The 13,147-nt window shown below is 33.0% G+C and overlaps 1 protein-coding gene across 12 annotated transcripts in view; it reads right to left on the bottom strand.

Moving 5' to 3' along the window:
- Nucleotides 1-13,147, bottom strand: part of Cbp53E (Calbindin 53E) — a 404,419-nt gene that overhangs the window by 7,499 nt on the left and 383,773 nt on the right. For 11 of the 12 annotated variants that reach the window (XM_076411001.1, XM_076411008.1, XM_076411003.1 and 8 more), the window contains 4 exons: nt 12,962-13,045; nt 7,042-7,097; nt 6,821-6,866; nt 3,333-3,344 (listed from right to left, as the gene is read on the bottom strand). In XM_076411001.1, coding sequence (XP_076267116.1) covers nt 3,333-3,344; nt 6,821-6,866; nt 7,042-7,097; nt 12,962-13,045 — 198 coding nt within the window. The remainder of the gene's footprint in view (nt 1-3,332; nt 3,345-6,820; nt 6,867-7,041; nt 7,098-12,961; nt 13,046-13,147) is intronic. The other variant, XM_076411012.1, reaches the window with a different exon arrangement.

The raw sequence follows: 13,147 nt of genomic DNA on the forward strand, positions 1-13,147 counted from the left end.
TTAAATTGTAATATAATTATTATTTCCCTATAGACTAAAATGTAGGATATGAAGCTGATATTGTTACTACCAAAGCTAGTGTATAATCGAACCATGCCTCCGCATTGATGCTCTTTTATTAATTTACCATCAAATCACTACTACATCAGGCAACCAAGAATGAACCTCGTACAATTCGAACAATTTACTAAATCCAGCGTTAAACCGCCATCCTCTATAATAACATCCTTTTCTGCATAGGAATTTTCGCTTTCAAACTTTTGTAATTAGGATGCAGACCGAATATATCGCGTATCTAACGCTTCGTAGCGAGTAACGGTATTGCACAAAGTTCATTCCTGATAAACAAAGCATTGAAACACAGCAGAAAGAAAAAGAGAGAATATCTCGTTAAAACGAACGGTTTGTTCTAGCAGGCAAATCGAAATCGTTTCATTTTAATTAAATAACTTAATTGATTTTTTTATGCAGTATATTACAGAAATGTGATTATATTTTAATTAATTTAAAACAAATTTGTTATATTATTCTATAAGATTTTTCAACGAGGGCGGATCGAAAAGAAATGTAATGAGACAAGCTATGAGTAGGGTATTAACATTTATTAAAAAAATGTGTTTGAACTATGGTTTGGGTTAATTTGACTTTAGTATAAGTAATAAGTAAGTATGTAATAGGTTGACATAGTATCACATATCGCTTCAGTTTCCTAAGCCAATCTTGAGCTTTCAATCTTGCTTTTTATGACATATGGGTGTTTATACAATGCTTGTAGTAATGAATGCTTTGTAGTATGATGATTATTTATTATTTGAATGGGCTGCTCATGCGAAACGTGTCATATCTGGTATGTGGTGAGTGACTTGGCGTCTGTTACTCGTTATCGCTAGTCTTTTATGCAACAATGCGTCATTCAGTTCGTTCAATTAACGTCGATAGATATCTGCAGTAATAATTTACCTAAGTTTTAGTACCTCGGAATACACTACAGATTATTGATCTCACCATATGAACAGAAATATTTTATGGCCGTTAATATTCTGTTTCAGTATCGATGTGGGTGGCTCTCCTGGTCTAACCCATAAGCTTTCTACTATTGTGATTATTGAAGTAGATTTTTTATCTATTTTTTATCGCCAATCACAACACGCTGCAGAAAAATCTACCTTTTTGCTTAGCAAGCAATGAAACTATCATGTTAAAGCCATTTCCTTTCTTTCTGTATCTTCCTAATTGCATATAAACGCATAGGAATAGTTGATTGATTGATTGCTAAGCTGACTGAAGTTCTTTGAGAGTTTCAGCTGGATTAATGCTTGGCTTTTTGTTTCTTTTTCTTGTATCATTCAATTTTTGTAATTTATATAAAAATCGTTAGTGAATCAAATCGACAACTATGCTATGACAGAGTAGCATAATGAAAGGTTTCCAAAACAAAATTAATGAATATACAATTGTGGGCGCTTCATGTTTAATGCCTGTATACACTGTATAAAACAATAACACTAAATGGAAAACCATGTTTTTTATGTAAAGAAGTGTCCAAATCAACGAAATTTTCGAATCAAACGAAAATAGTTATTTACATTGATAATTGGTATTTTCACCAATAGATATCTAACAGGTCAATTGAAAAGTCCCCAGCCTGACACATAGATGGCGCTACTAGAATTAAATCCATATGTTTTTTATTTAGCCCTAACCCTCAAAAGATGCGTGTATAAATTTGACAGATGTCAGATCATTAGTTTGTGAATTATAGCATTCTGAGTGAAGTAACTTTTGTTACTGTGAAAAAAATTGATAAAAAGGAATTTCTCGTGTTGATAAAATATTGCTTTTTGAAGGGAAAATATACAGTTAAACAAAAACTTGGCTTGATGCCAATTTTTCGGACACTTCTCCAGGAAAATCAACCTTCAAAGATTGGTGTGTTAAGTTTAGACTTAGTGTTATTAGTGTTAGTGTTGAAATGGTCACCGAACGAAGATGGTGAACGCAGTGGACGCCCAAAAGAGGTTGTTACCGACGAAAACATTTAAAAAATCCACAAAATGATTTTGAATGACCGTACATTGAAATTCAATAAAATAGCAGACACTATAAAGATATTAAGTGAATGTATAAATCATATCATTCACGAATATTTGGGTATGAGAAAGCTCTGTGCAAATTGGGTGCCACGCGAGCTCGCTTTTAACCAAAAACAACGACGAGTTGGATGATTCGGAGTAGTGTTTGAAGATGATCAAGCCTAACAAACCCGATTATTTTCGTCGATATGTGACAATGTATGAAACATGGCTCTATTATTTCACTCCGAAGTCCAATCGACAGTTATTCGAGTGGACTGGACATGATGAGCCCGCTCGAGTGGACTGGACATGATGAGCCCGCTCCATGAGTGTGGGAAAACGCAACAGTTCGCTGGCAAGGTTATGGTGTCTGTATTTTGGGATACGCATGGAATAATTTTTATTGACAACTTTGGAAATGTAGGGACCATCCTCAGCGACTATTACATAGAGTTGTTAGGCCGTTTGACGAACGGAATCGCCGAAGGACGGCCGCATTTGAAGAAAAAGAAAGTGTTGCTTCACCAAGACAATGCACCGTATCACAAGTCAATGAAAACGATGGCAAAATTCCATGAATTGGGCTTCAAATTGCTTCATCATCCACCGTATTCTCCAGAAAGGAGTTATGTTGAATAAAAAAAAACTAATTTTGCCAAAAAATGTGGTTTACTATGGTAGGCCGGGGACTTTTCAATTGATCTGTTTTGATCGAATTACATGCAAGCACATAATATGTTAATGTTAATGTTACATAGATGGAAGATACATACAACCAATTAGGTTATTCCATTTTTTTTGTCGAGCGAAATCATTGATATATTGGTTTAAGTTGAATTAATGATGACTGAATGGAATGGAAGGAAATATATAGTAAATAATTTAAATGATCACATTCAATTAGTGTTATTTCAAACTTATTATTAGTAATGTCCCATGGAGATTTGGAAGCTTACACCATCGAGAGATTTTTGAAAACGTCCAATGGTTTTACCAATATATGCATGTTGAGCAACACAACATTTGTTTAAGCAACAATTCTGGTGTTGAAATATAACATAGTGTATCAGATAACAGATTTTGGGATCCCATTTTTATTACTTATTTATTGTTAATTAGCCCATCACATTACAACAATAATGAATGGTGTTTAATTATTATTCAAAATGAATAAAAACATTTTCAATTTCACCTGATGTTGATAGTTCTCTACCAAGATAGTCTCTCTTACTACTGAAATCAGTTAATATTACTTACTTCAATTCCCTCCTAAAAGAATTTGGCACAAAGATAGACGAATAAAGCCGTGCAGCTAGTTTAGTTACTAGTTTAAATGGTTTTTGGTTTAAGTTGTACATTGCTTAGAATAATCACGCTTCACTAATGTTGATTAGATTATTATTTCATATGAACTTAATATGAATTTGTTATTATTGTATCTAATACTACCCATGCTTCTTGATTATTGTAAGCAATGAAATTTAAATTAGTTAGTGGTTTTACTCATTTTAGAAATAATGTTTTAGAGTAATGAGTAAAACCCCACAATTTTGAATAACTTTCATTGATTATTTTAAAAAATTCTATTGGTTTATTTGTTTTTTTTAATAAGAGGGTTTTGGGTGCACCAGTGCACGTGCATATATATTAATAGGACAGGCCAATTACCAGAGAGAGAAAATGTGTATGGATGTGTTTTAATAAAATTTAATAATATTCGAATATTAATATATTAATTTATACTGACTGATAGATAATGTGAACACCTTTATTTGGTAGATAATGATTGGTAGTTTTTTAATATTAGATGAAATTAAAGCGTGTTTTTTAGAGATATAGAAATTACTTTATCAGGAAGGTAAATTTTTGCCATTTCTATTTGAACATTATTTCTGGCATATTGATATAGCTCAATCTGGATGTCAAACGTAATCGTATTTGGCTTATTAATGTAGACTAGCCACTTACATATACCTCCAGAAAATAATATACTGGCATTACATTGAATCGCATAATTATTAAAATTAATGACATGACATCACAGTTCATCTATCTTCTAGCGATATAATTCAGGGAAAGATAATGATCCCACTAGCCCATAAAGTACACCAAATAGTCTTTCTTCATGAAACCATGAGCATTATTCTTATTGTTCATAGGGCAGTTTTGATAAATGGTCAACGTTTCAACTTTTCTCATGAACAATGTGGACAACGAAGCCTCAAAAGTGACCACGAAGCTTCAGTTCCTATACTAGTTGGGTTTTTAAGTCTGAAAATTGTAAATGGCTCAGTAACAATTGGCTGAGAAGAAGTTTTAGGAAAGTTTGGCTGTCGAGAAATAAATGTAATTGGGTATAGCTATTATCATTTGTTGCATTAAACAACGTTGTGGCGAGTAACAATATGGCGAAATTTGGGAAACATTGATTCAGTGATGTTATATTATATATTGGTTGTCTCGGTCTCATTGACGCTCAGCGATGTACTGACACAAACGCACACGACAGTGTGTTGAATATGTCTGTCGAATAAAAAGGCGAAAATCGACCTTTTGGATGGCGACCAGCTCCAAAAGTGATATGTATGAAAGTCATTGATATCGATCTAAAATAAGAATAGGACATTAAACATGGATGGATGGAAACAGATACCATTTCTTTTTATGGTGGCAGATAACTCAATAACCTAAGTTACTCTTCTGCACTTAATGTTCAATATATCTGTAAATGCTCTTATTATTTAGAGTGAACGTGATATGAAAACATTAATCTTATAAACATCAATGCTTAATCAAATTAATTGTCTTGATGGATGAATATATCGACCATAAAGTACACGTTGTGTGCGATATATTTATCATATAAAACAGTCGCCTAAGTGCTGCAACTTCTAGAAAACACTGAACAAGGATGCAGGCTCAAGACAACCGTATGATCATGTGCAGTTGTAAATGTGAAAAACTCTAAAATGTGCTACTACCTTTTATTTTATCAGAAATGGTAAGTAAGGGCCAATGGGTCTTTCTAGATAACTACCTAATTTCCAGTAACTGGAGAGACAAATTGTAAGTTCATTCGTAATGAATTTATTTAACATAACATTAATCACATAAGGCTGTGTTTTTATGGAAAATAATATTATCAACTTAAAGTCCTATACCACTAAAAAATCGTTTAAATACAACTTTTTCTGCTGTTCAACATTAAAACAGAAATTTCAAATATTGACCCTGCATAGATGTGCAGAAAGTGATTAATGATTATTGGCTGATGTTTGTACGAAGCAAATGTGCTTGTTAGATATATTTACTACACTTTTAATGATGCAAGATGCTAGAAGTCCAAAGATATCCATTGAATTCTTACCAAATATGTTTCCTAAAATCGATAAATATCAGTGTCAAGTTATATTTGTTTTAAATCAGTTGGCTTATATTTATACAAAAAATATGACCCTTCAATTTCAAACGTTTTAATATAGAGAGACGTTCATATTTCTTTATCAGTCAGCATGAAGGACTTTTATAGAATTTCGCTTTAGATTTCGACCGACAGATATTTCTTTTGAAAAGTTTTCAGATATTTTAAGGGCTCGCTTTAGTATTGTATTTAAAAATAAATTGACTACGTTATATTTACTTTTATTGCTGTATGTTATTATTATGGCTTCTGAACTTAAGATTTTATTTACAAATGTTGAAGATATTATAGTCAACATAAAATAATATTTTTTGAATGATTTTGTAAATTAGTTCCTTACAGTAAAAAGATAAAGATATAAAAAAAACGTAATGATTTTGATAATTTGATGAATTAATTAAGAACTGTTTCAACAATTTTCTTGATTTAGTTAAAGTTAAAGGTTACTGTTGCTGTAAGAATAAAAGAAATCAGTAAAGATTGATGGGCTGAGACTGAAAAATTGAGACTATTAAATTCAAATTAAATTTAGAATTGAGATAATGGCAGTAAACAAAAGTGGAATATAGGTTCTGTCTAATGAAATCGGATTAACAATTTTATAAAATAGTTTTTATCTGTAATATAGTCTGAAAATATAGCAATTCGTCATATATTGAACCCCCATCAGAGTACTCAGTTACTGAAAATATTGATAATTGATAATTTACCAAATTGACTACTTAGATGATGAAAAAAGATGGTTATTAGCCTGAAAAAATGTCTTATTGAAGTATAGATCTATTAATTGTAGTGGAGAATTATGTGTAAGACATTGATACAATTTAATAATACTCAATGTGCTCATAGTCCTTTTTTATAGTTTTCTTTCTTCCATTCGCTGTTAATTTCTAGTAACAAAAACTATCAGTAGTAAACAACAGCAACAGTACTCAAAGCAATAGTTAATCTAATTAATTTAATTTTTGTTTTGCGAGGATCAGTGTAGATATTGATATAAAAACTTTTCAAATTATATTCAATTCTAATTATTTTACTTAGCAAAATTCAGTAATGAATAAACGAGCACTACTGCAAGGGTTAAACTAAAATTCTAGTTTTAGTTTAATTATAACTATTGAAAAGAAGTTTTTAGGAGCTTCATTGAAAATATGATACGAAACAGAGTAATATTTCTTTCTGATTTATATGAAAGACTGTTTATCGGGTGTAGAATGTGATAGAAGAAAAAAAAACTACTTGCAGCATAAGTATTGGAAATATTTGAAGTATCTAATAGTAAAAATGGGTGTCACAATAGATAGATTAAATGCAAGTCACTCACCTTGAAAACCTGCCGGCATAGGAAATTTTCTTTCACGGGAAGTAACCTAGAAAAGTGAGTAATAAATCAGCGCTTTGAAAAAAATCCATCGTATTTGCATAGAAAACCGACCACTAACAGAACATTGTCTGTGGTTGTTATTATTTTTGTTGTGTAAGTGTAATTTTAATAACAATCGACTGTTGGTTAGGTTTGTTGGGTTATTAATAAGCGTTACTCACTTGGCCATTTCTGATAATTGTAAACGTCCATCCTTGTTTGAATCAAATACTTGTAGCTGCAAAAATATAATAATCATTATTATAATGTAATTTGTACTTCAGATTATTAATGGAAAAGATGAAAGTGATTGCTTGTCGCTTCCCTTTTGATTTCCCTATGATTTTGTTGAAATTAATTGATAGTTGTTTGAAACATTTGGTTATATATACTAAATATCGTTAAAATACTTAACGCCATTACGTGTACAGTTATTTCAACTTGATCTATGAATGTGTGAGTATATCTATATACTGTAATCTTAAAAGTGTTATATAATACTTATATAATATAATACGTATAACTATTTTAATTAACAGCAAGAAAGAAAAAGGCCTCATGTCAATTTCATGACAGGTATATTAAACTTAAAAAATAAATCTTTAGATATATTTTTATGCTTACAGGAAAGTTAATAGGAATTACTTTTTTTTATTGTAATGTGATTTGATGAACAATAATTTTAGTTGTCGGCTTAGTTGGCCTAGTGGTAAAGGCGACAGGATGGTCCTCATGCTGATGCTGTAGTCGCTGGTTTGAATCATACTGAGGCATGGTTGTAAATTCATGCTTATGATTATTTAACATTTGTGGTTGTTTTTAGATAAAAATGCAAAATCCGCCAATGAAAATGATCAAAGCCACGCCAGTAACCCGGCTGGTTAAGACCGGATGTCTTTTGGGATGATTTCTAAGGTGATCATTCACAATTCGGTAGAGTTAATGTCGAGGATCGAAGCCCACATTAAACAGTAGGTCTAGTCCAGATAAAACCTGCTTGATAAAAAGGAGACTTTAAAATATATAAAACAGGTCAATTGAAAAGATCACGTCTTGACACATAGATGGCGCTACTAGAATTAAATGCTTATGTTTTTTAGTTAGCCCTCACCCTCAAAAGATGCGTGTATAAATTTGACAGCTGTCGGATTATTAGTTTGTGAATTATACCATTTTGAGTGAAGCAACTTTTGTTATTTAAAAAAAAAATGGAAGAAAAGGAATTTCGCGCGTTGATAAAATATTGCTTTTTGAAGGGAAAAAATATAGTTGAAGCAAAAACTTGGGTTGATGCCCAGTTTCCGGACACTGACCCAGGAAAATTAACCATCAAGGATTGGTATGAGAAGTTTAGACGTGGTGAATTGAGTACCGAAGAAGGTGAACGTAGTGACGAAGACGCTCAAAAGAAGTTGTTACCGACAGAAGCATTACAAAAATTCACAAAATGATTTTTAATGACCGTAAATTCAAATTGAATGAAATAGCAGACACTCTAAAGATATCAACTGAACGTATACATCGTATCATTCACGAATATTTGGGTGGTGGTAATACAGACGCCATACATAACCTGGCCAGCCGACTGTTGCGTTTTCCCACGCTTTGGGGCGGGTTCATTGTGTTCGGATGACTGTCGATTGGACTTCGGAGTAAAATGATGAAGCCATGTTTCATCCATTGCCAAATATAGAAGCAAAAACTCGGGTTTATTACACTTGATCATCTTCAAACACTGCTCCGAATCATACATTCGTCGTTGTTTTCGGTCAAAAGTGAGCTCGCGCGGCACCCACTTTGCACAGAGCTTTCTCATACCCCATGCTATAATTCACAAACTAATGATCCGACATCTTTTGAGGGTTAGGGCTAACTAAAAAACATATGGATTTTATTCTAATAGCGCCACCTATGTGCCAGGTCGAAGAATTTTTAATTGATTTGTTATATTTCGGCGATTTCGAAGCTTTCCAGGGTTTCCACCACGATCTTTTCTGCACATTATTGTCATATGTGAGCGATTTCTGATCCCCCGTAATCAATCGTTTGAAAAATAACTCGATTTATTTTAATTTCAGCAGCGATGCGCCATTGGAAATGAGGTGTATTCAATTATCCACTCGTTAATCATGTGAACTGAAGAAACGACTTTTTTGTTATGCAGCCTGTTATAAATGGTTCAAAACTGTATTATGGCCATGTTTGTTCCGTAACACTGTCGCAAGATGAGCTATATCGTATACCTTTATATGTCAAAGAATTTCATTTACCATCAATATTTCCCTAGTTGGGAGAGAAAAGACAAAATATGACGAAAGCGACCTTCTGGTTTCTTCGGAAATAGTTTCGAATCATGTATTATGTCGAAACCTATTAAATATTTTGTAAGCATATAATTAAGAATGTGTAGGTTAATAAGGGTAGTCGCAACATAATAACAGGTGGGGCAAAAGTGCCGCTACCATTTTGATTGCCTATAACTTGCTCAATGAATAGATAAGTAAGTTTCGTTTTCATAAAAAGTTTATTTGGTCTTTACATTTTTTTCTTATGATTGAAAAATTATGCAACTTTCAGCTTTTTTTGAGGCATTTTTCATGACATCTTGCAACATCTGGTTTCTTCAATTTCCTGACGAATAGTGTCTTTAAGATGTTGAATCGTTTGGGACTTATTCACATAAACTTTTGATTTTAAAAAACACCTTAAGAAAAAGTCTGGTGTTGTGAAATGCGAAGATCTGGCTGGCCATGTTAAATCGCCTCTTCGCGAAATTAGTCTTCTTGGAAAAACGTTATTTAATAATTGAATTGTTGTGTGTGCTGTGTGTGTGGTCTTGCTGAAACCACATGGGTTCTAGTCCTTGCTCTTCCATTTCAGGCACAAAAAATTTTCATACCACGTCTTGGTATCATTCAGCAGTAACAGTAACTGCGAACACCTGGGTCATTTTCAAAAAAACAGACACCAATGATGTTTCCAGCATGAATACCACACCATGCAGTTGTTTTTAGAGGATGCAATGATGTTTCATGAATTAATTGAGGATTCTATGTTCCCTACAACCGACTGTACTGTTTATTGACATGGTCACTGAGAAGAAAATCGGCTTAATCACTCATTATCAATTTAGACGAAAAACCTTCAATTTCACCAGACATCCTTAGGATTGCATTACCGTACTTAACTCGTTGATCAGGATCTCTCGGTAGAAATTTTTGGACTAACTGAATTTTGTAGGGGAACATTTCCAAAAGTTTCTGGAGACTCTGCAACCTATCGCTCACCAGAGCCGCCACATTTTCAGCGTTATGAGACATCCGTTGTCTTCCAGAACAAGGCTTGTCTACTGTCGTACGGTACTGTTGAAAATACGCATGTAAATGATTAATTATTGTTCTGTGAGGCACTGGACGATTAGGATATTTTTGACGCAACTTCCGCTTAGTGGCAATAATGAAACGATTATTTTTTATCCATAATAAAATTTGGACGACTACATAACACAGTGGTTAAGCAAAACTGATCTAAACATCACATAACCAAGATTGCGCTCAATCAAAATGGTAGCGGGACTTTTGGCCCCAACTATTGCAATATACATAAAAAGTGATATATACGTTGAAGATAAATTTTAATATTTAAATCTAAACATTTTTTGTTAAAATGGTGAAGCAAAATCTCTTGAAAAATTAAGTTTTTTGATGCTAAATCTGACATATTTGGTAAAATATTAGTTCCACATTTACCAATCTGGCAAGCATTTCATTTTATCTCTTATGGTTTCCAAAATATGTTATGTGTCTACGTTCGGATTTTTTTCACACCCAAACTACAAAATCCGCAATCCGTGTGTGGCGATTTTAGAATTTTGTGCATATTGCTCTGAAAACAAGCGGCGATTACTAAATTAATTTTTTTCTTGTGTCTCTGGAAGACCGAAGAGTGACCGAACAAATGACTGGATCAAAAAGACTTCATCACCGAGGGAGCTTAAAATTGGTACAAAGCACTTCCTCCAAAGGATATTGGTGTACCCATAAAATTATTTTACCTGCACATAAAATTGGGTGTGATGAAGTAATTTGTACACTCATTTTCCAAAGATGGAAATAATGAATAAACTGTAGATTGTTTAGATCCTAGCAAAAAAACAAATCGGACTGGAAATATTAGTCGTCGTACATATAATGCAGAAATAGTCTGCAACTATCGGTTAAAAATAACTACAGAAGAACACTTGATAAATAATGTAAATTTAAGAGACCAGTTTGCAAATACTAGTTTAAATGAAAGTCTTCGAGCTAATATATTGGAACAAAGAGAGACACCTCACGTTAAAGTATGACGCTCAAATAAACTATTTGTGACAGGCACAAGTCTTTATTGGCAATATGGAAAGGAAGAAAAAATTGTCATACATTTAAGTCAAAAGTTAATCGACTCGTCTTTGCGGTTCACCCAGAAGAGTTTCATTTCGACTACTAAAATCGTAAATTTAATTCTTGATTTCAAAGGATATCATTTGGAGCAATAAGAAAAACAAAAATCATTCAGTATGATCCTAATTTTGGATCAACATGTTAATCCAAAATTCTAGCAAATCTATTTTACCGATGACGAGGAGTAAGAATTGATTTTATTGATTACATTTTTCATTAGATATTATTAGTACACTCTTGATATACAAAATTGGTTATTACTACTGTTCTGTTTTACTTACATTAATATTCAAGCAAGGGGAGTAAGGGATTAATACATGAGTATGTATTTCCCAAATTAAAATAAAACTAATCTGCTTAAGCGGTATAAAAATACACTTATATATTAATCAAGTTCGTGTGGTTTGGTTCGCTTCAATCTTCTGATATCCTGCGTGTTGTCGAGTAGCCGTATTGCTTCTACGTTGCTGTGATTTAGCAACCTTATTTCATGTTCTAAGGCGAAAACTTGGATCACTTCGTATTTGATTTCGGGATCATCGTGCAGCTCTTTCGTAGATACTAATTAATCGTAGAACTTTGTTTTGGTTGAATTGGATTACCAGTTGGTTTGATGTTTAGTGCAACCTCATATTTGCCAATCATTGATCCGATTTATCGTTATGATTGATTGATAAACCAATATCTTTGATTTTGGGTCATGTTAAGAATATCTACCGACTAACTAGGACAGTAGCTTGACTTTGAGTCTAATATTCTCGGCTCATTATCTAACATGATGTTTCAAATTTAAGAAACCATTGTGTTGTATTCCGAGGTATTTACCTGATTCTACTTGAGGAATCGGGCATCCGTCAAGTGATAATTAGGTTTTTGTCATTTTGCCGCAATGTAGAATTAACATGGGCAAATTGAAGCTGTATTTTTCAGTCTCTAATCTACTTGTAGATCTTGTTGACCGCTACTTGTACTTTTTCTACAGCCTTAGATAGAGATACATTTTTTGCTACGATAACTGTGTTGTCGGCAAATGTTTTATACGTTGGCAAATACTGCTTCTTGTATTGTTGGTATATCAGCAGTATAGAGCAGATACAGGAGTGGTTCGGAGATACAACCCTGCGGAACTGGTGCCGAAATAGGCTTAAGCGTTGAGAATGTCCCTTTATGCGAGACTCTAAATTTTTTTTCGAAAAGATGTGATTCCAATAGAGAAACAAGAATTCACGAACTTTGCTTCTACAACCACATTAAGAGGGGGTGAGAGATTTTTTGGTAACTTTGGTCAAGTTTTTATAAAATCATAACCGTTCGTTGTAACATATTCCATCCAAACAAAAAGTCAATGTTCGGTTAGGACAACGTCTGTGGGGTCCGCTAAATTCTTTGTAAAACTTTTAGAGTTTAGCTTGTTCTTCTTTATTACTATTTAATTATTTTAGTGAGCTCAAGTTAACTTTTTAATAATACCGAATATAACAGAATAAATAAATTAATAATTTAGATCATAACTCATGTATTAAAAGGAAACAAATTGCCGACTGGATATGGCCGAATGTTGGGATTGACCTGATTCTTTCACCGGCAAGGCGACGTCTTGATCCCTTTTATATTGAGTCGTTACCACAAGCTGCGACATCATTAACCTTTTATTACTTACCATTGTGTCGGTATACTCGATGAGTTTATCCTCGGACACGTCGTTTATTTTTTTAGCCTCCTTCAGGAGATCCCGCAGGAAGTTCTGGAAAATAAAAATGAAATATTATCCAGAGCTCTGGGCCGTGATTAATGAGCACATTAAAAAGAACAGTTATTATGGGTTTCATTATTTGTCATATATATA

The sequence above is a fragment of the Rhynchophorus ferrugineus genome, unplaced genomic scaffold, assembly GCF_030347505.1.
Source record: "Rhynchophorus ferrugineus isolate W39M unplaced genomic scaffold, kcgeb_rfMv2 rfM8, whole genome shotgun sequence".
In the NCBI taxonomy this organism is placed as follows: domain Eukaryota; kingdom Metazoa; phylum Arthropoda; class Insecta; order Coleoptera; family Curculionidae; genus Rhynchophorus; species Rhynchophorus ferrugineus.